The sequence below is a fragment of the Cyanistes caeruleus genome, chromosome 10 (assembly GCF_971803275.1).
Source record: "Cyanistes caeruleus chromosome 10, bCyaCae1.hap1.1, whole genome shotgun sequence".
NCBI lineage: Eukaryota > Metazoa > Chordata > Aves > Passeriformes > Paridae > Cyanistes > Cyanistes caeruleus.
The window spans coordinates 8,897,267-8,922,621 of record NC_141710.1 but is presented as its reverse complement, the minus strand read 5'-3'; the positions used below and the strand labels follow the sequence as shown (position 1 = coordinate 8,922,621).

The 25,355-nt window shown below is 41.0% G+C and overlaps 1 protein-coding gene and 1 long non-coding RNA gene across 4 annotated transcripts in view; one reads left to right on the top strand and one right to left on the bottom strand.

The window, feature by feature from the left end:
* NYAP2 (neuronal tyrosine-phosphorylated phosphoinositide-3-kinase adaptor 2) overlaps positions 1-25,355 on the bottom strand; it is a 132,698-nt gene that overhangs the window by 49,157 nt on the left and 58,186 nt on the right. For all 3 annotated transcript variants that reach the window (XM_023933213.2, XM_023933214.2, XM_023933216.2), the window contains 2 exons: positions 23,150-23,448; positions 1,802-2,899 (listed from right to left, as the gene is read on the bottom strand). In XM_023933213.2, coding sequence (XP_023788981.2) covers positions 1,802-2,899; positions 23,150-23,448 — 1,397 coding nt within the window. The remainder of the gene's footprint in view (positions 1-1,801; positions 2,900-23,149; positions 23,449-25,355) is intronic.
* LOC147651281 (uncharacterized) lies at positions 536-6,509 on the top strand. Its single transcript, XR_015274701.1, has 3 exons — positions 536-632; positions 1,811-1,896; positions 2,000-6,509. It is a non-coding gene; the product is annotated as an uncharacterized LOC147651281 (long non-coding RNA).

The window sequence follows — 25,355 nt, the reverse complement described above, 5'->3', positions numbered from 1 at the left end:
CACATCACATCCCTCATAATTGTTCCCAATTATAAGAATCATCTTGCCTTTTAGATACAAACTTGCTTCCATCCAGCACACAAATCTGGTGTTACTGTTGCTTCACTATTGTAGTTAATTAATGAAACCCTACTGAATCATGGAGCTGAGATTTCCATGAAACAGAGTTAATGACTACAGGCCATGAAAATACTAACAGCAAATTTAGCAAACTGCTGCACCAACTAGAATTCTCAGCATTTTGCTAACTCTTTTCTCACCTTCACCTTTTGATTGCAGAGTCATTACCCCTGATGTGCACAGAGATAAATAATACTGAGGCTGGAGAGGTGGAGCCAATGGGTCAGGAGGGATAAGTTGCAGGCCAGCCTAACCCATTGCCACCAAGCTACTCCATTCTCACACAAAGGCATGTCCTTGCTCAGCTGCAGAGGTGTGAGGCAGAAAACTCTGTCCATGGAAACCCAGAGAGGGTGTCCTGCTGAGCACCCCAAGCATGACCAAAGTGCTGTGACCACACTGAGATGAGTGACATAACAGAGTGGCACAAACACAACCAGAAACACAGTGTGGAATTCAGTTCCCTTCCGTAGTGATAAAGTAGCTGGGAAAGCAGAACACTCTTTTATCAGGTATAAACCAGTGCAGTTTATCATACCATATTGAATATGTTAGAGCTGTCAATAGCCATAATATAGCACCTACACAAACATGAGATCAGCTGCTCTCCAAAGACAGCTTTTTCATTAGGCAGGTGTCAACAATTCAAAGTCATAAACAGATTTTACCGAAGTGGAGGAGAAAGCATCCCAAGTCTGCTTTGCACTGAGACAGGAGGTGTTAGAACGACCATCCACTGCAGGACTCCCACTGAACAGGAACATTTTTGCAACAGAAATACTGGTGCCAGGTTCTGCTTTCACACATGTGACTCCTCTTAATTTCAAAAGGAGTTTCCATATTCCACTAGCTCAGAGGTACATGGTGTATGTAGTGTAAACCTGAATGCATATGGAACATTGATTTTATGACACAGCATATGATAAGTCAATATTGGCTTAAGGTTTTCCTGTACAGCCTCCTTCTGTGCATTTCTTCCTGTGTGGGTTTATAGGTTGTGTGCATTAGAGGTTTTGTTGGTTTTCAGATCAATTCACAGCACAAGCTTCCAAAGAGTCACAGCCATCCAGCTGAAAGATATTCCATGGCACAGCATGGGAGGGGAGGAATGGTTTACACAGAATCACAGAATTGTTAAGGCTGGAAAAGCCCTCCAAGATCATCAGCCTTAACCTTTGCCCCAGGTTTAACCAGGGTTAAACTGGTACCTCTGGTTGCCATCCTATTTTCCAGGATTTTTGGCCAAGTTAAGGGAAATCGGTAGATCTTTGCAAATAACTCTCAACAGTTACTGTTTGTTATTTTGCTACAAGCTGTTTACTTTCTTAGCATCCATCAAGAAAGGAAAGATGTGACAAAGTGGGAAGATCCCAACTGACATGGAACCTTTACAGCTGTGGAAAAATCAGTGAAAACTAACTCTTTTTGCAAGACCAAGCCATGAATTGTACTTCTAAGTGCAGTATGCATGCTTAAAAACCTTAGAAGTATAACAATATCAAGACTAAATAACTTTTAGCAATAATAATTTTTCTTTTCATTACAAAAAATTTCTATAAGGAATTCAGAATTCTGAGTTATTTAAATTTTGCATGCATTTGATTTAGTAAAGTAGCAATTATTTTATAAAGTAGCAGTTATTATTATACAAAGATGAGGAAAAATTATATCAAGGGCTTACTTTCTGCAGGTTCCTTAGATCTTCTGCCACTGGAGGATTTCCTCAGGAGACTTCGTCCTGAGGTGAAGAGGCTGGTTAGCTCCTCCAGAGGACTGGTGGGTGTCCGAGAACGGGAACTGCTCTGAGATGATGACCCGTAGGTGCTGACCGAGACACTGACCATCTTTCCTCCTTCTTGCAATGTGTTTCTGGCTGTAGAATGAGGCACTGATGGAGAGCTTCTTGAGAGACTTCCTGAATGTACAGAGTCATAAGGTGGAGGTCTTTTGAGGCTTAAGGGGGTAAGAGACCTACCCATACTGACAGGAGAAGGTGAGGCGGAGTGACTTTTAGGATAACCGTGTGGAGACTGCGTTCTGTATAAAGTAGAAGGATGAGGAGGTGAGGAGGTGTGCCCAGGGGTGCTAGTTCCATGAGATACTGTCTGGTCTTTCTCCAGTTTTTGATGGCCTGGTGTGTGAGGTGGCAGTGAAGATGGAGAAGCTCCAGCTTGCTGTTTGATGTAAGACACATTTTCTAAGACGGGAAGCTTTGTGACCTCCAGTGGAGTTAGAGGAGACTCGTCAGAATTTGGGGAACACTGCACTGGTGCTGGTGGGAACACCAGCAGTGGAGGTCTGTGAGAAAGCAGGTTTGGAAATGGCGGGGGTATGTCACAAAGCAAGCCCTTGGGAGTAGATGGCACTGAAGACTTGGTGAAATCTAGGTCAGGCACTGTGGGAGTAGCACACTGAGAAGAACATGTGTGATGGTCATATTCACATTGACATTTTGAATCTTGGCCTACGTCATCAAATATAGGGTATTTCATCTCCTCATAGACTGCTTCGCTTTGGTCATCCTCATCTTTTTTGAAGTCTCTGAGAATATTCCCAACCATTTCAATATAAACAGGCTCTTCTTCCTCTGTGTCTGGAGCAGGACTGCTGACCTGCGAGAGCGAGGCATCCCTAGTGAGGGTTGTCTTCATAGGGCCATGCTTTTTGATATATGTTTCATCAAAAGATGTGCTTAGCTGAGTGTTCGGGTTTCGTTTCGGCTTAGGAGGTGGAATCTTCTTTGTGTACTCATCACTGTGAGGTCTTGGTTTGGCTGACACTGACAACAGAACAGAACAAACTGGTCAGAAGCCTGTAACACACTTTGTCAACCATAGGTTCTCTGTTGCAGTGTAATAATTCTGAAATGGATTTCCTGGGACCAGCTTGTTGCTGGTTTTCTCTGGTTTTTCATCAATAGAACACTATAAAAATAACACTCAATTCAAAACACTCCTAGACTTCCCTCAGAATGCTCTGACACTCCAAGATTAAGTAACTAGTGAGCACTTCCCTTCCTCCGAGACATCTGTTCTTTCCCAAACTCTTTGGGACAGGGGACTTTCCATTTTTAAATATATGCTTTTCAAATATCACTGTGGGATTTTAAAGACCCAGAGCTGCCAATAACATAACACTAAATATCAAAATGAACTCCTTTTGGCTCCAAGAGAATGGTTAAGATCCTGGACAGTCATACTGGAATGACAGTGAGGTAACTCTGCAGTGACAAAGTGATGAATCAAGACCTTTTTATTTATAGTGACTTCTTGCATAAAGCAAGAAGCAAAAAAATTGTCTCAGCATTATCTGAGGAGGAAACTACTCATACATAAACTGCAAAATCGGCTGTTGAGATAATCCCAGTGATTTATCTGGACTCTATTCTACTGTTAGACTCTCATGAATCTCTTCGTGAGATTTCTGTGAAGTCAAGGAACAACAAAGTATCTCAGAGATTGGGATCCTTTCCACACCGGTTACTTATAGAAACCTTGTCTTTGAAATTATAAATCAAAATATTGTGATTTAATTCATTTGAAATGAGAGGTCAAGGGTTTCTTGGAAATAATCATTTATGAATTAAACAATAAAGAAACTCATGCAAATTGCATTTTGTTCACTTTGCATAGAGAGCTAATAAAACATCTCATTAAATGTTAGGGTTAATAAAATGCCTCATCAAATATTTAAGTGAATTCAGTTTTTATCCTAAGCAAGACTCAACAAACCTGTTCAGAAATGAAATTTATCACATGTACTAAACCTAGCTTGTATTTCTAGAAGGTAATTGATACCTCATTTGTAAATCCCCCAGTTCAAACAAACACACAGAACTAAACTAGCGGCCAGGTTAGAACGGTGGCTTTCCTGCTTTTCCAAATTTTGTTGCTCCTTTTAATTCACTGCTGCATATCTGCCAGTTTGAACTCAATGCTCAGAGAAATTTCCAGACACCTTCTGCTGACCCATCAGCAAACAGCCAGCAAATGCCTGATGCTAACCCAGGCAGGCAGCACTCAGGGAGTTGAAACCCCTCTTTTAGAAAGAGCCATAAAGATATTCCTAAAGCCAGCAGTGAGATAGTGCTCTGCCAGCTCAAAACCAGCATTTTGAGTCTGGGAGGATGCTGGCTCAGAGCTGGAAGACACCTACATTAAAGCACCTTACTAACGTGGTTTGGTCACTATCAGAGGAGGATCCAAACAGTGTTATCACCTTCTCACACTCGTGCTTTGATCTGCTAAATAACTTCTGCTCAATTCCCACAAGGTGTAGCAGTAAAGGCAGATGATAAACAAGTTTTGTTCAGGAATAAGGAGCTGTGAATGTGTACATATACAAGGTAATGAGACTACTCTTTGTAAGCAGCATTTGTTTTAGCTTAACACATAACTAAGGTACAACAAAGCAAAAAGCAAAAGAAATCCTGCAAGAATTAAAAGGAAAAAAATACTCAAAAAATTATATTATACTTTCATGATGGTTCTAATTAATGTGTTCCACTTTGCAGCAGGCTAGGGACATGCAAAAGCTACCACAGATAAGAGTGTTTGGTAGCTTGATAGTTTTTCACTATGTGGATATATCCTAATGCATTTTAAATTTGTCTTTTTAATTAACCCAAATTAATTTTCTTGAATGTATTAGGCTAGACTTTTGGGAATAAGATGTAGGCTACCAGAATCATTTGGGCTTTGCAGAAAATATTACTTGTGATGTATTTCACAATACTAGCAGATTATTTTTGCTTGCTTCCAGCTAAATCACTATTTCATTTCTGTTTAGTGTCTTATTTGTATATTATGTTTTCATATATTCTACTAGCATAAACTTGATCTCAGTCCTCTCTCCAACTTCTGTTAATCTAATTTACAACCCTGTCAAAAACAATCTTATTCAGATTGCTGTCATGAAAATGAAGAGACAGTCAATGAAACTGGCACAAACTGCCTGATCATTTGTGAACATGTTGTACATGACCTGAACTCTACTTTAGCTATATCTGAAAATCCTGTATTTTGTAAACACAGGCTTCTCACAGTCTTCAGTTCCCCGTGCATCACGCTGCCATCACTAATGGATACCTGAGAAAGGAACATTTCCTGCACCTCTGCTTCCACAGATCCCTGTTCCCAGTGCTGCCTTTTACATCTTCTGTGCCACAGGTGTCATGCTGAGAATGTGCTCTGTCTTACAGCCACAACCCCACGCTTTGATGTCTTTATCAGGATGGATATTAATGATGGACAAAATAATCAAAAGCTGCGTTACTCTTGTGCTGTGGCCATTCAAGGCTGTTAACTGTTATTTTTTTCTAAAACCAGCCAAAAGTGGTCAAAAGTATTGTGCTTTTAAATTGATAGAAAAAGCATATTTTCCTCTTCCCTCATTACATTTTCAGACTTTTTATTCCACTGAAGAGGTTCTGTTACATGGTCTGAACCCATCCTTGGGTGTTGGAGCTCCCATATCCAACATTCACGGGTTATTACATTACAAATGAGGAAATGAGAAATGTCAAGGAAAAACGATTGACATTTTGCCATCTAGTCTTGTATTTTTGCATGGGTCGAAATTAAGTACCACAATGACACACAGAGCCTCATCTGCCATTGCATGATATGTAGCATTAGCCTAGAATATATTGGTGACATTATCAACCAAAAGGTCAAATGACCCAGTTTTTCTGTATGAGACAGGGTAAAACATGACAAGGTGATTTACTTTCCATTTGCTACTTAAAGCATTTTTTCTTTGCTGTAGTTTATTTTACTAAACCATCTCTTTCCAGGAGATGGTGTGCTACTGAGATCTTTTTCCCTTCATGACAAATTGGACTTTTCAAACTAAAATTTTGAACTAAATTGTTTAAATATTTTACAAACCTTAAAAAGTACCTCCTATATGCTACACAGAGCATGAACATTGGCTGCTATAGGACTCCCCAGAGAAAATACACAGGTAAATGGATAGAGATAATAACAAAGAAAGCTTTTTACCATTACTAGGAACAGAGGAACTGTTCACACCCTCTAGAAACTCCCTCAGCTCTAGGAGGACATTCAGGAGGCAAACTGAATTATTTTTAAGAAGGCTATGGTGCAAGACACTTAGATTTGTTTAACAACAGTTTCTACTCTTAAACACAGCTCCCTGGCAAGGGCTGAACTCTACAGCACACCTGTTACTGGAATATGCATCATGAACTACTGCTCCAGCACAGAACAGAGAAAAGTAACAGGAACCTTGCAGCTAAACAGACCTGTGCAAGGCTAATGAAAGGAGCAGGGAGTATTTGTGCAGTTCCTGTGTTACCAACATTTGGCAGGGATAGATGTGCATGAATGCAGAAGCCCTGGCAAGATCCCACACCCAATGAAAAGAAATTATTTGGCAATCTCCAGAGAGAAACAGGCAAGATTGCTTAAAGTACTTGACATTTATCAGGCAGAAAAAACATTCAGTGCCCACTGGGAACATAAACTTCTATGAAAAGCAAACCACACTGGCATATTGGTGATACACATATTGCCATGTTGTCTGCCCTAAACATGGAGTAATTAAGTGCTTTTCAACATGAATTACTACGTCCTTGACGAAACTGTTGCCTATAACTTGTGTTGAGACTCTGCCACTTGTATACATCAGAGCACAAGAGTCCTGATCCAAAGCTAAGTGGAAGAAATGAAAGTGAGAATTGGTTCTTTGCCCACCAGGTGCAGCTTTCCTCAAACATCAATTGCAAAGTTCACCACAAAGCTCTTGTGAGTGCTTCTATTGCAGACACACACAATCACAAGAGCACCAGGCCTGTGAGGAGTCTGAGCACTTGGGAGGTGCTCAGGGGATGATGCTCAGCACCTCCTCCATGGTCCTGTCCTGCAGGAGCTGCCCCAGCAGTGGGAGCTCTGAATGCTGTGCCAGCACCTCCTTGTTTGCATCAGAACCACCCAAGCTACCAAAGCTGATAGTCTGGAGACACAAGGATCCTTGCAGACAAAAGTGAACTCCCCAGAGTTCCCACTGCTTGGGCAGGAAATCTCCATGTTTAGCAGGGCAATCCTTCCAAGCAGCTATCGGGCTGGAACAAACTAAGGGAAACAAGAGATGCAGCTCTAGTGTAACTCCAGGTCTCATCTCAAAGCAAGAAGCACAGTGCTTAAAATAGCCTCATGGAAGCCCTACTGAATAAGGAGAATATGACATTTTTGAAATGAGATATTTGTAGCACAAAGGTTATGCATAGCTTTCAGACATGCCCAGACAAACTCCCTTTCATAGTTAATTTTGGAAATAGAGAATGCTTCTGGTATTCTTCTGAAGTATTTTTTAATTCTTTAAGGAGAGACTGAAATATGAAAATATGTTGCTAGATTGTTGTTTATTATTTGCTCACTGTATAAGGAATGAGTGAAAACATCTAAAAATTAAAATTAATTTTTCTATTTTATATTGTCCTTTGGGTATTTTCCAGCTTTTGCATTTCACAGACCAATCCAGTGAATTGTTCTGTTTACTGTAACAAACAGAATAAAACCACACATAGGAAAACTGTTTGCTTTCAATTTCTATAGGAGTCTATAAATTCAATAAAGGAATTATTTAGGGACTAATTTTTTTTTTTAATTATTAAAAATGTGACTTTAAATGCAGAAGGAATGAATCTTCTTGTATTTTGGGGAGTAACTCTATCAAAAAGAGTGAAAGGAAATATAATTTCTTTAATTAAACCCTGAATGTGCTGGATACTGAATCACAGATGCACAGATTCTGATTTACATCACATAATTCTAAAGAGAACATCCAGCTTTAGGGCAGTACAGAGCCTATAGATATATGTGCAAGTTCAAGATGATGAACAAGAAGTTCATTAATGCCAGCGGGGTTACTTGCACAGGATCTTAAGTGCATTTGTGCACCAGTGCTTATATTGGGTTAGATTTCATTATCTCTGTAGATGAAGTTTGAATAGTCTTAGTGAAACTGATTTTTAAAAGGCACAGTCATCTGAACTGTGCAAAAGATTGGCACTCAGGAGACCTGAGTTACAGGCCACAGGGCCTCACCTATCATTTTACTTCCTAATGTCACCTTTTAATATTTCTCTTTTGCCATGTTAGGCTCTAAGGTATTTAACACAAGGGTCTTATTTTAATTTATTTATTTCTATCAAAACTTGCACAGGGCTTCCTATCATAGGAAAGCAACAGTAGAAAACAAAAAAAAAAATAAAAATTAAATGTAGTTATTTGAGACATGCAGTGTTGAACATTCATCTTTTTTTCTCCAAGAAATATCTGAAGGCAAAAGTTCCTGTACTGTGAACAGCCATAAAATATACACACACAAAGATGCATCTTAGCAAGCAATTATTGAAACATCATCAATAGTTTGAAGTAACATCAGAGAATGTATTTCTCTCAAGAAAAAAATCTGGCCCTCAAAATAACATTGTCCCAATGGACACAAGGCCTTTCCCTGCAGGTTACCTCCTCCTTTCCTAAAAGATGCTCTAAAAAAAGGGAAGCACATGGGAGGAATAAAAGGACCATCTGATTAATTCAAACAGGCAATTCAAACTGTGGTTTCAGCACAATGGTTTCAAGCAGTACATATTTCTTCCCCCTCCTGAATCTATTAGCTCTTAGCGGAAATTATTTGGGCATTTAAAGAGGACAAAACTATACTGAAAATGAAAGGACTAAAAGTCAGTGTCATAAAATAATACTGACGCGCTACTTGTATGTCTCAGGGCTATGATTAAAGATACTTCCTCAAAAGTATCCAGGTCCCTTTATTTTGGCTATGATTTCTTTTGGCTTTTAAGGTGATTGATTTCTGCTGTAATTCAAAGTGGTGGAGAGCTCGTGGCTCTGGGATTGATACTCCAGAATTAAATATCAGTGCAACAGAGAGCAGAACCAGGGCCTGCAGTTAAATCCATCTCTGCATTGCTCCAGCAGCCCAAGCACTGCAGCTGACTGGAGAGCCACTGTCCCATGGCTGGAGATTCTGCTCCCAGGTTCAGCTCAGGGCTGTGTATCTGGGCCACAAAACTGAGCTGAACTCCCAGCCCCAACACCACAGCCCTTTACACCCTGCATATGCCAAGGTTGCCACAACTTCCTGGGGCTCACAAAAGCCAGCCTGGGGCACCAGTGCCTTGCTGCCAGAGCCTCCTGCCAGCACAGCAGGGGCTGACAAGGGCAGCCCCAAAGGTCCCAGGATATGTCAAAACCTCTGTAGTATCAGCATGGTGCAGAGAGTCCCTAGCCAAATTGCCATATTCCAGAGTACACTGACTTCCAGGTTTTCTTCTCCACAGCCCTCACTTCTCTATCTCCACCTGGCCAACTACCCTTTCCTACAGTGCAAAGGTCTCCAAAAACTTACAAAACATTACAAAAACGAATGTCTCCTCCTGAATGCCCAGCCTTGTGCTCTCCTATAATTTGAACTTCACATCCTTGTCTTTTTAAAGAATGAGTAATTGACATCCCTGATTTTTCCAGATAACACTGAGTAGGCAAAGGAAAAAAAAAAAAAGGGGGGTATTTGGGAAATAATTACAAATTATTTGCAATCAAGCTGTTGTGTGCTATTCACCGAGGCTAAAAGTTATTGTCAGTTGGCACAGGCCTGGTAAGGCAAGAAAAAGCAAGACTTTGGATAATTAAGGAAAGAATAGTCAATTTCAATCATCCTCCTTTTACAGGAAAACTGATATGCTGAGTTCAAATGGAGGCAAATGAAAATCTCACAGTAACTTCGTTTAGTTATTTGCTGGGTACCCATCAAGAAAAAATATTCTTGAAGGAATATGACCATACAAAAGGGGCCAGATCTCTGGCATTACATGGGTTTAAGTTAGAGATGTTCCAGTGGAAGAGGCTCTGAGGACAGAGAAGTGGGAGGATTACTGGGGAAAGATCCTCATGCTGCCCACACATGTAATGAGTATTTTCGAAGTTCTGGTTCATTCTGAAGTCTGCAATATGCAAAACAGGTTTTGCAACCAGTTTTACAGTGACAATAAAAATTTCTGTAGCTCTATATACTCTGAAGGAATTCTAGAGAAAGGCAATTGCTATGGAAATTTCTCTATCACAAGCATCATTAGTGAAGAATGTGCAAACAGAATTACTGAATCATGCATGAAGACAAATTAATTTACAAAGTCTATGTGCTTGTTTGTTGGTGTCTCTCATGCAGGAACCTATGAAGAGCTGGATTATTGAGGTTAAGCTTTTTCACAGCAGAGTACAGTAAAACAGCCACAGAGCAGAAACATCAGTAAAGCCCTTCCAGTTTATAGCACCATTTATGGAGTCTTGACATTGTGAAAATGGAACCTGAAGAGTTTGCTGGTTTACTGTGAATTAGCTGCTAGTGCTCTATTTTAGCTCCCCACAAACTGACTGTACTTCACATGCAGAACAATGGGTGACACCAGCCTTCCCCACCCCCCAAAATCAGCGTTTTTGTTGCTGTGCAGTTGTCATGGAGCTGTCACTCTGCAGTTTCCCTATAACACAGAAGATGGTGATGCTCTGAGTTTCTACAGGCTGTGCCATGGGATGGCTGCAAGTGCAGCAGCATTTCTGTTGGCCTGTAGAAAGAAAAGATCTCTCCTCTGTCCAGAAAAGGAAGCTTCTGGTGGTGTGTGAAGAGCTAAGTCCCATCAAGACATGCCTTAGACACCTACATCACATGAGCTTGGTGTGTAGGGGACACCACAAGAGCAGTGAGCCTTTGAGGGCTGAGCTGCTTCCTCCTGTTCCCTGCTGCCCAAGGCACTGGAGGCCTCGGTGGTATCATCTGTCCATGCTCCTGTAAACAGAGGCAGGCTCCAGTCTGAATGCAGCTCCTGCCTTCACAGGAACAACACTGCTATCGATTACTGCCTCTGGCAGCCCAGGGCAACAATGTGGGAAATCATTTGCTGAACTTGCCTGAACTTCTTGGAGAAGGTACAGCACACAGGCTCTCTGACCCAGTGATCACAGACACTGAATGAAACAAATCTCTGCAAGACTTCCTGCCTCTGGGGGATTTCTAAAACCAGGACATGCACCCAAAGAGTGGACACCAACATTGTTTACTGGAGAAATGGTAAAGAAGGAAATCAAGCCAGAGCAAGAGCAAATGCTAAATGAAACAGTAAGTTTAACTCACCTACTTTATTTATCTAGAAAAATAGTCTGTATTTGCTCGCTTGATTTGTTGCTTTGGTTCACAAACAACCAGACTAGAACACTGGCAATTACTATATGCAAAGACTTGAATAATTTATCCAGAGATATGAGACTCCTCATTTTTCAGATCCACAGCAATGCCTATCTTTTATTTACAGCTAACATAAGTAGGTCAAATGCATTATTTGCTTATATAAGTAACAATCTGTTTGTCGAGCTTCTAAAATAATTGCAGCCTATTAAATCAAACTAGCAGGCCTACCAAGGTGGTATTGTGCAGAATACTGAGCTCGTGGGGACTTCAACATGGGCTGTGCTGTGTCCAGCTGTTCCACAGGCACGGCAGCCCCACGGAGGCTCCTGCGCTTCCTTGGTGCCTCCACCAGCGACAAGGAACCAACAGATTTCATCCTGAACACTTCCCCCAGAAGTTCAGTGGGCTCTGTACATTCCTGAGGCAGTTGTACAAAGCTGCCACTGACTGACAGGTCCAGCAGGTCCTTCCGCCACCACTGAGCTCGCATTTCAAAACAAAGCACAAAGTCCATGGCCAGGGTCAGATGAGTCACCACAGCAGGAGCATCAGAAAGCAAATGAGCCACAATGAGCAAGGGTTCAGTGAAAGGGGCACTCTTTCCTTTACCAAAAGGCCATAGCGTGACCCTGAAGAAGCAGTTCCTGTAAGTTGTCACTGAACATTTTTGGGTGAATATGATGACAGCTGAAGTGGACAGAACACTGCCAGAGCAGCTCATAGGCAGGCAGCAGTGCCTGGAAATGTAACAGCAACAGCACTATGGTCAGAGGCTGAGTGGTATGAAAGACTCACTGTAATCAGCTTTAGGAAAAATGCCTCCCATTTTACTTCCATCTCCATAGGGGTGACTCCTCTCTACTCAACTCTAAATAACGTGTTGACAAAATTACAGACGGGCCACACTTTTATCAGCTGCCTCACACTCAGAGCTCCTCTGTGTGCCTGGCATCTATCATTTCATCCTGCATTTATTTGCAGATACTGTAGTGAAACTAATAGAGCCTGTAATAGTGTTGATCTACAAGGGTCAAGCAGCTGTGCCTAATCCCCATAAATTCTGGTATGACTGCAGTGGACAGTGTCATTTTGACAGTGTTTTGTGCAGTTTCAAACAAGCTTTAGGAGAAGCATCTCCTGCTTCAAATGTCAGGCTTGACCTCATTTGTTCCACCCTAGAAGCAAGATGGAGGATGACAAGGCAAAGATGGAGCAGAAAAAGGAAGAGAAAAGCAGAGATTATTTTTATAACTTAGTGTTTACGTGTTTAATTTTGTTGCTTTTCAGAAGTGAATCTCTTTGCAGGAATTCATCCCCACGAAGGCACAGTCTATGGCAGAGCACAGCTCAGAGCAGCCTGAGCTCTGTGGGGTTGTTACCACACGTCCTAGGATTGTCTGTTCTGTAAATCCATGGCATTCAGCATTTCAGAGCTGCACCATAATGGCAGCTCAGATTTTGCCATCCTTACTCACACTCTGCAGTATCAGTGATACCAATATGAAGCTGAGAAATGGAACTTGAGCAGTTCCAACACTGAGTCGTTGCTTGCAGTCTCGGCTTCCACAGTGACTGCTCTGAGCTCACAAATGAAACCCTGCTAGGTGTGTGGAATTTCACATTAGCAAGGAAAGTGTTTTTCACATATTCCCTTCTCCATTCAAAAGCCTTTTTCTATAGTGCTGCTCACAAAAGCAATGTCCAATCAGCTCAAGTTTTCAACGTAAGCAGAAACATCATAAGCTGATTGCAAATTACCTCACTAAACAAAGCTTTTGTCACTATCTCTAGAGGAAAGGAGGAATCTATGGCACTGAGGGACAAGTGAAATGCTCAAGGTCATCTGAGCCAGTGGCTGTACCTCCATTTACACCCCTAGGAGTAACTGCTTAGTATTATTTTAGAGAAATCTCCATTTGGCTTAACACTTACTGACATGCAAGCACACATTTGCAGAGCTGGGATCATATGGAAGTGAGTCACTACAGATACTTGGCCACACCACCAGTAAAAATTATTTCACCTCTAACCAAAAATAACAAATTCAGACTCATAGAACATTTTGAGTTTTCATGCCTTTGCTTGCAAACACTCATAATTAAGAAAATCAGTAGACATATTATCAAGCTTTTGCATCCACACTAGTCCTAAAGCTGCAAGTTTGTGCTTGGCACATTTTGGTATGTTTTCTTTTTTGGTTGTGGATTTTAAAAAATTTTAATCAAAAGGTTACTTACTATTTTATTCATCAAAATTCAAATATTAAGGGACCTTCATTGTCATAAGCAAAACCCTAACCCCATTTAAACTGAGACTTCTGGCATCACACCAGTGATTCTAAGGCAAGGTTTAATAGCCAGTCCATCCTTTGGTATTTTACCAAGAGGAAATAGGAGAGAGCTCCATTTGCATCATCCATGGAGGGGAGAATGTCAGCAATCTCCTTAATCCCACAAAGCACCATTAGGGCCAACCACCTAAAGGTAATACTGCTGTTTTTTCCAGGCATGTTTATGCTCAGAGACCTGTACTTGTAGTATTGGTTTTACCACTAAGCATAAGGGGAGCTATAATTCTTCAATCATTACATGCAAGAGGGCTGTGAATTTGAAGGTGTAGTATTATATATGATTATCTCAGAGAAATTATGGGAGCCATGGCAAATATTATACCACTGTACTGGAAATGGATATTAAGCCCTTGCTGATATAAAGGACACCATGCTCCAGCTTTTTACTGTCCACTTCTAAGCCTTTCCCCACCCTGAAATAGCAGCCAGTATAAACCACATCAGACTTTGGAATATGTGCTTCTCATTTGACACACCAGAGGTTTAAAGTTATGGCCACTAAAATCAACACCAAAATTATGCGTGCATTGTTTTATATTTTCCCCTCTTGCATCTGTGAAAAGCCCAGGCTGGTACACTGTGACCTCCAGGCAAGCTGATGGCACTGAAGAAGGAAGCTGTGCTCTGTGGAGCTGTCAGTGCCGTGCACGTTACCCCAGCACAGCAGTGTTTGCACACGGGTGGACGGAAAAGCACGAAGTGCCAAGCACAGTTGCAGCATGTCAGGCTTATGTTGCCTGATGCCAGCCAGCATTAAGCCAAGTGGAAGGGATGAAAGCAGCAAACCAGTGCACCAACCAAGACTACTATATTGAGTCATTAGAAAGAAACTACCAATGACACAGAGGCTGGCCATGGCAGGATCTCACCTGGAGCTAGACTTGAATCTCTTGGGATGTGATTCTGTAAGCGCTGTGCATTCCCAGTAAAGCCAATGTGAGTGCAGGGGGTACAAAATGTTTTGAGAGCTCAGTCGTGCTTCAGTCCATGAGGATTTGTCTCATTTGGTTGTTAAAGTGAGAGGAGAATTAGGATACTACTTAAAAATAAGGTAAGACAAAGAGGTGGAAATCCAACGTATTACAAGAAGTGCAGCTGTTTTGTGGGCTGTTTTTCTTCCAAATTAATTTTCCAGACATCTCTTATTACAGACCAGATCTGAGAATAAATAGGGGCTTTAGGATTTCAGTCTGATCTCTCAAGCCCTTACTCATTTGTCCACAATGCCTTAAACAGAAAAGCATGCCAAAGACAGTATGTAAAACAGAAGTGTAGTAGGAGTATTCTCAGATTGTTATTTTTGCAGTTTCAGAGGCATTTCATTTTACTTAACAATTTGTGATGTGCTGTCAAAATAAGGCAAGAGAATTAACCTGGATTTCTCCTCCCCTCCTCTCCTGGCCTTGACTTCAGAGCCATTCAGTGAAGCAAAATAATGCAAGAATCTAGTATTTCATAGTATTTCAGTTCATAATATTTCAGTATTATGGTCCCCTGAGGTATAAACAAAACAAAAAATGAAATAAAGTCACAAATATGATGACTTACTGTGACCTGCTGACAATGAATAGGTTTATTGATATCATGACCTTACAGTAACACAGGGTCTTTCTATTGAGGCTGCAAATTAACCATGCAGAATGAACAAGACCACCCACTCTTTAGCTTTTTTCAGACTCCCTCTTCCTTCTGGTCTTTCTGGCAGAGATTATTGATTCAGACACCTCAAAGAGCACATCTGAAGTACTTCCAGGAGTGGGTTGGCTCTAAAGCAGCCTAGTGACCTTCATATGATGTGAAACCTGTACTAATACTCTGTCCTAGATCCTAGGTAACTGCATGAATAAATTGCTCACATTTCCTTGCCTTGTTGGCATGTCCAGGGACTACAGTGACCTGTACAGTCAGAGGACAGCAGCCTGAGAAAATCTCCCATATAATATGTCTGTGTTATGCCCAACACTGCCCTTAGGCCTGAGATGGCCCAGCTAGTTCCAGGGCAGAATGATGTGAATTCACCAGCAGTTTGGACCTGGGGCTGTGACCAGGCTTATAAACTCTCCTGAGCCCTGGAGCACTGGGGCTCTGCACTGAGTGCAGAAAAGCCTACATGCTCACAGCAGGAGTCACAAATGTTTAGCAGAGCTTGCTGGCCTCAGTTGAAGGCAGGCAGCTCCTCCTGGACTGGGCTGCATTTGCAGTTAATCTGGTAAATCAGCAAAACATTCCCTGAACACACATTATTAAGGCTTTTCCATTATCAAGAATATCACAGCTTCCATCACCCTTGAGAGCAGAGCAATAGCTGTATTTCAGGGGAGCTGCACAGTTAATTTTGGGCTTTTGTAACCCAGATGCAGAGTCTCAGCAAATGAGCAACATCCTATCATGAAAAGAGCAAGGAGGAATATATAAAGTAGTTTTGTTAAATTAAGAAGAATTAAAAAAAAAGTCACTAAGTACACAGGACAGACTAGCAGAACACAGCTGAAGCACCAACAGCCAAGTCCTGGGCACTGTGTGACTCCCAAGTGGGTAACAGAGCTTCGTGTCTTTTACCACTGCCTGTTCTATTTTTTGTTCAATGCTTGCAGCTTCCATTAACGTTAATGAGTATGCATATGTGCCTTGAGGGTAAGAATATATTCCCTCTGTGGCTTCAAAACTTGTTTATAAATCCCTCCAAAAATCACACTGTGTTCATTGCTCTGCACAGAAAGCTATTATAACAGCTCTAAGAATTGCTATGTTCGTTCCCTCCTTTCTCTTTGCCCTTGTTTATCTGAAGGATGAAGAAACAGACCTGGAAAGATGAAGGGCTGCAGGAGTTGATACAGGGAAGTAAACCAGCTCTGGAAGCTGCAATCTGAAAACTGGCTTGCTGCAGGGAGGGGCAAACTGAAATCTCGGCAAAAGCAGAGAAAACCAAATCCCAAAGCACTGAAAACCTACTCCCACCACCAACTCCCACCCTAAAATCAAGGCCTTTGAAAGCCTCTAGGGTATTAAATACTAGAGAACTGACCAAAATCTTTGTCATGTCCTGCCTGCTTGAATGCAGGTCAGTGGGAACAAGCTGCTGGGCAGAGTCCCAACAGAGTTAGGCCAGTGCTACTCTCCACCCTGCTGATCCCTGGGGGGTGAAGTGAGGGGAAGGGCTGAGCAAGGGGAAGGGCTGAGCAAGGGGAAGGGCTGAGCAAGGGGAAGACATGCCAAGGTTCCATTAGGAGCTGCATGGCTCTAACGCTGCTGAAGGCACCACATGCATCCCCATGCCACCTGAACACACAGGGCACACACATCTCCGGATTCAGGCATGGTTGAAAGCCAACTCCACCTCACTCTGCTGACAAGGCCTGTGATTTCTGACTTTTCTGGCTTTGACTTTTCCCTTCATCAGTGCCATCACTTTTCCCGATGTGCACAGATTCACTCAAGCCTCACAGACTGCAAGGGATACAGTGCAGCATACAAACAATTATGGGTAAGGCAGCACTGAGATCAAGAATCAGACAAAGGTATGTGAAGGAAAACACATTGTTCTACACGTGGCTCACATTTTACCTATACCAGCTCACATTATACCTATATAGCTAATATGAACCAAGCTGCAGCTTCCCACAGGGAAAAACGCTGTGCTCAAAACACAGTGCAGGCTGTAGCAAAGAGGAAAATGAGCTGTAAAATATGCAGTGCACAATATGCAAGCACTGCGGCCTCTCAGGCACGATGACCCACTGCAGCTCAAACTGGGCACCTGGCTGGGGACCCTGTGCCCTGGGAGGATGGAGGATGCCCTGGAGCTGGAGCTGAGGAGGCAGCACAACCTTGTGCTGCTCTGCTGTTGCCAGGCCCACATGCAGCGCTGCAGCAGCACAGCAGCAGCACTGCAGCAGCACTGCAGCAGCACTGCAGGCCACAGCAACAAGGGGCTGAGGGAGCTCCTTGCAAGAGCCATGGCCCAATCTCCCTGCATGGGGCCTGTGCTGCAGGATGCTGCCTCCCCATGCTCCACCACAGCTCCTGTCACAGTGTGCAGCAGCACCCGTGGCCCGAGGACATGTCCCCAAAACGCTGCTCTGTGCTGTGTCAGCGCTGGGCTGTCATGTCAGAGGGAGCCCATGGCCCAGAGCAGGAGCATCTCAACCTGCCCACAGGTCAACCCACCAGAACTCATCTGTCAGTCCCTTTAGACTTGTTAGGTCTGACTGGGGCTCATTAATGATATTTCTTCCTTTGGTAGGCATGGATGAAAAGCTCTGGGAATAAGATCTGGCTATAAGGAAGGACATGCCATGGTTACTGCAGAGGACACAATTTCAAAGTTCAGGTTAAGCACATTATTCACTAAGGTAGGAAATAAAAGGAAACCAGCTCTGTGTAAAACCAGAAAAAGTGCAAAATCCCTTTAATCCAAACTCTCCTTAATAATACTAGCAAAAGTTCAAATTTACAATGAAGAGCCACCAGTGTACCTGACAGAAAACTAGATTTATGAGAGAGACCAGCTGGACTGCAATCCCAGTAAGAGTTACTGTAATTGCTTTTCTCCTGAGAAAAATTTTCCATACAAGCTGCACCTTTAGAAATTGCTGAGCTCACTGCAAGGGCTTAGAAGGCAGCAGCAAGAAGGATATCTTCTTTCCAAGACACTTGGAAGGAAAACACTAAACAAATTGAGAGGGTACAAGAGGTGGGTCCCCTGCAAGTATTCTCACATCAGAGGTAAATTTTCCTTTGGCTCTGGCAGCAGCAGAATTATAGCCATGAATAATAGCATTTTGGAAATGCTATTCTGAGTTTTAACTGGTATCTGTGTGCACATGTTTGTATGTACATACAAATATATAGAGCCTGTGTTTTCATTACACCTGTGTATATTATGCAGACATAAATTAAATTTTTAATTAATTTTTAAAATAAATTTTATAATTAAATTTTATAATTAAATTATATATAGCAACATTCATGTGTATTTTTATATAATGTAGTACTCCATATTACTAAGCAGAATTTTAACAAAAAAATTAACTTTCAAAATGCAGTTCACTTATGTATACTCATTTTTATTTGCACTGCAGCAGATCTTTAAACCTTTCCTGTAGACATGCAGTGATCATATCAAAAAACACTGCTTGAGGCTGGTTACATCAGCCAATTATACTGTTTTATTACTTCCTTTTTCTGTGAGATTGGACACTGAAAACAAATCAATTAATTACACTCCTGCATTTTCTCAATAAAGAGCCTTTAAGGATCAAGATTAGATATGCCTTCCATGCTGAAATGTTATTTTAAATTACCCTTTTCAGTTCACTTCTCACTTCCAATGTGTAATGCATGGGGCACAGCTCCATTTGTTTGCTGTTCCTACCAGAGTTTGAAAACTCTGAAGAAAAAACAACCCTCATTTTAAAAAAAAAGACTTTTTAGAAATCTGTCACGGAGGAGAAATTCACTGGGTGGAAGGCGTTCAGTGGGTGCATATGAGAGGCAGCCAGAAGAGTAAAAAATGGAATATTAAAGCACAAGAAGGGACACAAAGTGTGGAAACAGCAACAAAGCTAAAGTCAAGTTGAGGAGAAGGATGTCTTCAGGCTGGAGAGGGCTCCTTCAGGTAGAGCCAAGGTAGGCTGGGATGAACGAAACAAACCCAAGTGTTGCCACTCTTGTTGCACATCGAGACAGGGCCAATACGCTCCACTGCAGCTTCAGGGAAGATTCTCACATTCCCACAACTATGGAAGCAAGAGCACTTGTAGGAAAAGTGCACAGTGTGGGTGTTACTGCTGCTATTTGTGCTACAGGAGGAAAAGGTCCTTCAAGCTCATGACCAAATTTCTTCTGCCCCTTCTGCAGTAATGTCAGACACATTCAAACCAATCTAATGTTATAGAAGATATTATGATGGGATAGATTCAAAATTTTGATTTCACCATGATGAAAAACAGTATCAAAGTTACTATCAGTTACTGCTTTTGTTTGTATAAACAGGATCACTATCAAAAGTAAACATGTTTAATAAAAACGAGTGATAAGGCTGTTCCTGGCTGTCTAGAAAATGTAGCAAATTCCTTTTCAAAGTAGCCACAGAATCAGACAATAAACATTATTGTCTGAATTATTCTGCACAGCCATAAAAAAAAAATGAGCTGGGAACAATTTTGTGGCAGCTCCTTTATAGAGATTCCATGGTAGCTGATGAAGAAACAATAAGGTTTTTCATCATTATTTTCCATAGTTCCTGGAAAAGGCTGTTGTTCAGCCTGCAAACACCACAAGTACATGCAAGTGTGTGAGACACATGCATATACAAACATTTGGGTACAATGTCGACACCAGTGACTGAAAATAAAACCTGCCTGTTCTTGCACCTGAGCTTTCAAAGACATCCAAAAGAAAACATCAATCTTGTATCCTATGGAATCTCTCACCTGAAATTGGAAAAAGGCAGACTTACAATACCTTGAATTCAAAGTTTGCTACTAGAATGAGAACTGTTGCACAGGTGAAAACATAACCAATGGCCCACAAAAAACAAGACTAGTAGAATCAGAGTTTCACGGGATTCTCTGAGCAATATGTACTAAATTTGCTGGGAATTATTTTTAGAACAACAGTAATTGTTTCATATTCAGTGATAAAGCTTGTCTAATATTTGTATCAATCAATAGTGCAGGTAATGAACTTTGACTTCCATCTGTTCTGCTGATCTTTAAAGGTTCTCATCAATTTTTTATATAAAAAACCATATTTTTTATATAAACATTCTTATATTAGCCAGATTACTGTGAAAATTCATCAAAACAAATGTTACCTTGGAATGCATAGGTGATAACAAAGCCTCTCCTAGTGAGAGCAAAACATCTTAGAAATCAACTCTTTTAATCTAAATACCATATTGTACCAGTCTTGAGTATATCTGTGTTAAAACCTTTTAAAAAAACTCAACCAAAACAAAAAGTCCCTACAATCTGATCTTTCTATGTATAAAACTCTTTGGTGAAACTCCAGTATCATAGAAACCGGGCATGTGTTCTGAACACACAAAACCAGTGTGATTAAAGGGTTCTGTCTATTGAAAACCTCCAGGAACTTCTTAATTTTAGTCTGAAAGTGCCCATTGCTGCTCTTCATGCAAAGCAGCAGAATGAATATAATACATGTCATAAATTAAACATCATAGAGATTCTTAATGTTCCATGAAGGCATTTATTCACACTGAAAGGTAACATTTAGGTATTATCTTTTATGCTAGTGATGGAGTATTACTCATTCATCAGTTCTTTCCAGAGATTTTGCTATGAATATTCAGCTCTTGATTACAATAATGAGAATCCAAGGTGCTCTGCAATACTTGGACTCTGGTATTGTACCATTGTCACAGAGATGAACCAGAGTGAACACGGCTACAGTACCACACATGTCACTCAGAACCTCATGTGATGGGGTAGATCAAGCTCACACTGCATGGAGTGGAGGAGGAAAAGTGTCTTTGGAAACAGAAGTGTCAACTAATTTCAAACTCTGAAATCTGTCAGAAGGGACATGACTACATATTCCTTCCTTGGACTAAAATGTCAGGTGTCAGAAGATGAGGAAAAGGAAACAAAATTTTCAGAACCTTCCAGAATGACAGTAATGCTGAAGAAAACCTAGTTCTGTGAGGACAAAGGCTGTTTAAGGGGTCTGCCATAACTTCTGTGAAGCTGGCAAAATACTTGGAAGTATTTCAGTTATCACTATCATTGTTATTATTACTGTTTCAAGTCCGTCAAGTTCTCAGCAAATGAGGAAAAGGGCTGAGATATGGATGTAAAACAGACTCCATTCCTAATCATCCTGGTGATAGTGCAGAGGTCAGCTATTCTGAGAAGCACCTGCAATGCACAGCTGTAGGAATAGACATTAAACAAGTTAGAAAACACAAAAGCTTTTCCTACTACCCTGTCTGCAAAACAAACTTCATCTAGTCTTGGTGATTCTGTCTGGACAGATTCAGGGAGAAAGAGTGCTAAGAAATATGTTAAAGAATTATAAAAATACTTTAAAATGTTGTTTTTTTCAAAAGAAGTTTTGAGTAATGTAAGAGCTCCTGCCTTTCAAATCAGAGCATATCAGACCAATAAGTTTGTCCCATGCATTCTCTTTTAATATTAAATTAAAATTTGAAAGGCTTTCTGATATGAGAAATTAAATCTCAAAGTTAAATGGTTTCTGTGTAGGCTTTGTTTCTAGTAAAATTGTGGAAAACTGCCTTTGTTAAGGACAGCTTTTTAATGCATGCATTTGTCATGTTAGTCTGAGTGGAGTTGATGTCCCTATGTCTCATATGTCCCCAAGACTAGCTATGGAAGTAACAAAAAATGTCATATGCACAATAACTACCAAGAGCATAAATAAATCCACAGCTTTTTTCAGCACTTGTGTTCAACTTCACAATCATAGACATGTGTGGCATCATGATTTACACATTCATTGGCATCTTTGTTATCACTGACAACTATTTTTAAGCAGATTTACTTAAAGGGGGTCATAGCATGAATGTAGCTAACGAGTATTTCTGGCCACAAGCAAAGGGATGCACACAAGGAGGACAATGTGCTGCATTGGATGTCAAAACTGATACCTAACACAGCAGCGGGAATCACCAGCACTAATCAAAACCATTTGTCCTTATGGGTCCTTCCTACAGTTCACACTGTGAAGCAGAGTCATCCTGACCTCTCCCAGGAGAGATCTGGTCCTGCTGCTGCACAGAATGTGTTTACAGCATGGAATAAAGGAAGGAGATGATCCCTACAATGTTAGCTCATATTTAGCAGTGCAGAGTAAAGAAACAATATCCTTACTAAAACCATTTGTTAATTCTCTTCTGAATGCTGCACTGGATGAAATGTAACTAGGTGGAATGGGAAGAGAAAATGTAGACTCAGACACAAACAGAAGTTTTGGGCAGTCCATTAAATCATCCTGGGTAAAATTTTTACTGTTGGATGATATTTCCTTGCTGTAGAGTTTTAGGGCCATGCAGCATTCTTTTGATTAATTTCTGTTCTTCACTCCTTTGTTGAGGAGAACCTTTTCCAGAGCTGTGGTTTGCACCATGCTAATGATATGGTCAGTGGTCCTTGGCTGGTGGGCAGATAACATTGGCCTACATTCCAACTGACAGCAATCTCTTTTCTCCTTCACTTTGAATAAATTCAGCTCATCCTCCAGTATACATCCAGACCATATAAGTGGTGCAGTTCTGTGACAAATGTGAAAAGCAAAACTATCCAGAAGAGCTGGATAATTGGTCCAACATTTAGACATGAGTGGTCTAGGGTACTGCTGGCACTGTTACACAAATAGGGAAACATACAGGTAATTCTTAAATGCAACAAGATAATCTTAAGACTGGTTCAACAACCCTTTTTTTTCCCAAAGAATTACAGTGTTTACCTTCAGTCCTGTCCGGTAGTTTCCCACTTTTGCTTGTTGTTCCAGTGTTGACTGTTTCAGACGAGGTGCTCAGTTTGGTGTTGGGGTCTCGCTTCGGTTTCGGAGGTGGCTGCTTTCGAGAGCTGCTGCTTTCATCATCGGTTCCTCCAACTGAATGAAGAGACTGGGATCTGACAGTGAAGCCACTGGAGCAGGGGTGTGGCAGTCTGTCCTGAGGAGCAGGCATTGTCATAAATCCCATGCGGAAATGTTTCCCCACGTAGCTGCCTTCATTTCCTCTTGCTACTTCTCCGCCTATGCTGTAAGAGAAAATACAAATATAAGTAAAATGTCCTCCTTTGCCTGAACTGCACCTGGGACCAGGGTCTCAGTTCTGCCTGTGACAAGCAGATCATGTTTTTGAATTTAAAAACAAGCAATGCTCTTCTCTGAAAAGAAGATGACTACTAGAAAAGGCTATTTTTCAACATAAGCTGCCAACAGCTCAGACATAGATACATACACTGCTATGCAGGGTATCTGAGAATTTTACAAGAAGAAATCAAGAAAAGCTTTTGTCAGGTTTCATAGTATTCATAGCAACTAGAAATTTTCTACAGAACAAATTTCAAAAATTTAAAGTCAGAACTGAGTTTTCAGGAAAACAGGAGACTGTGAGTAGGGCAAAGAATAACACTTTAGAAATACAACATGGTGTATTGATCCACACTCCCTGACACTCATTTTTGACTACAGATGCTCATGTAGCTTGGGAAACAAGGCTCATGATGTCAAATCAATCTTTTCCCTTGAGAGTAAAGGATGGTAAAGAAGAAATGTTTTTAAAAATTAATTGGTGATGTAATTCCACATCACATCAAATCCACATAAATCTGCAACACAAGCAGCTTCAGACAGTAAATTACAAGTGTAGGAGATGAAAATGCCATGGACTGTGGGACACCAGGACGAAAACAACCTCCAGCCATTCAGAAAAACAGGTAAAGAAGAAGGAAAGTTCAGTTAAAACAAATGCTACCATACCAAACACTGCATTTTTCTGTGGGTGGCATGACTGAGTACTTGACATTATTCCTGTTCCACTCATGCTTATCAGTTCTGAAAAAACAGCTCTTACTGGTGTTTATACTGCAAACCAACAGCACATTTCAATTCAGGCAAGTCAGTGACTATGCAAAGAAACTCAGCAACACACACAGGTCAACGTGGGCCTCTTTGCAAGGAGGTTTGAAATGGTACCACTGTGGGCACATAGAAATGTCAGTACAAGAACTGTGAAGTATCAGAAAGCTCTAATTAGCTCCTGTTTCCCCTACACACAGAGTGAAGCTATAAGCTGGGTCAGTATGCTTCTCTGGAAGTTTCTTTCTTCATGTTGCCTTGGGCTGGTGCAGTTTATTTGGTGCTGGAACACATTTCCTTTTTTAAAAGATGAGAAAATTTCTCAAAAATGTGAAAAGTAAGCAAGGTCACCTCATTTCCTGATACTGTCCCCATCTGCACTATAGGTAAAACACAAGCTGTATCTAATTGTCCTAAAAGCATCAGACTGGCAATGAGCAATACACAGCTTTGTGCATGATAAAGCAGAACTTTTGTTTGCTCATTACTCTCCCTGCTTTTTTATTCCATTTCCTCTCCAAGTGGAGATGTTCACTTTCAAAACTGGTTGACAACCCAACAGGTCTAACTGACCATGTGCTGTTTTCCAGGGGCACTGACACCTACCCACATATGTAAATGTGTGCACACAAGCAGGCCAAAAATATGCACACACTGGTCCATGTTCATGCAACATTTAGTAACCAAGATGTTACTAAATCCTAATTGGCATCAATTCCAAAGGGATTTGCAGCCAGAAAGATCAAAAGGTGGAACTCATTAATTTGAATATTTCTAAAAACCTGTAGCTAGTTTGAATGATTAACTATCCCTCTACTAATCTTCTGTAAATTGTTCTGAAAATAGTATAATCCTCTGACACTGGACTACAGAAAGAGCCTGTCATATTATTTAAAGATTACTATCCAAACATGCTGAAGAATGCAGGTGGGGAGTCTGCTTCCTTCCTTAAGTCCATTGGATAATCATGTTTAGCAAAGAAAATTTTGGTTTGCCATGTCTCCAATGTTACGATTCTTAACAGTTTCACTATTTAATTACATTTACTAAATAAATTGCATTTACTTCACTGGTGCCTGAAGGT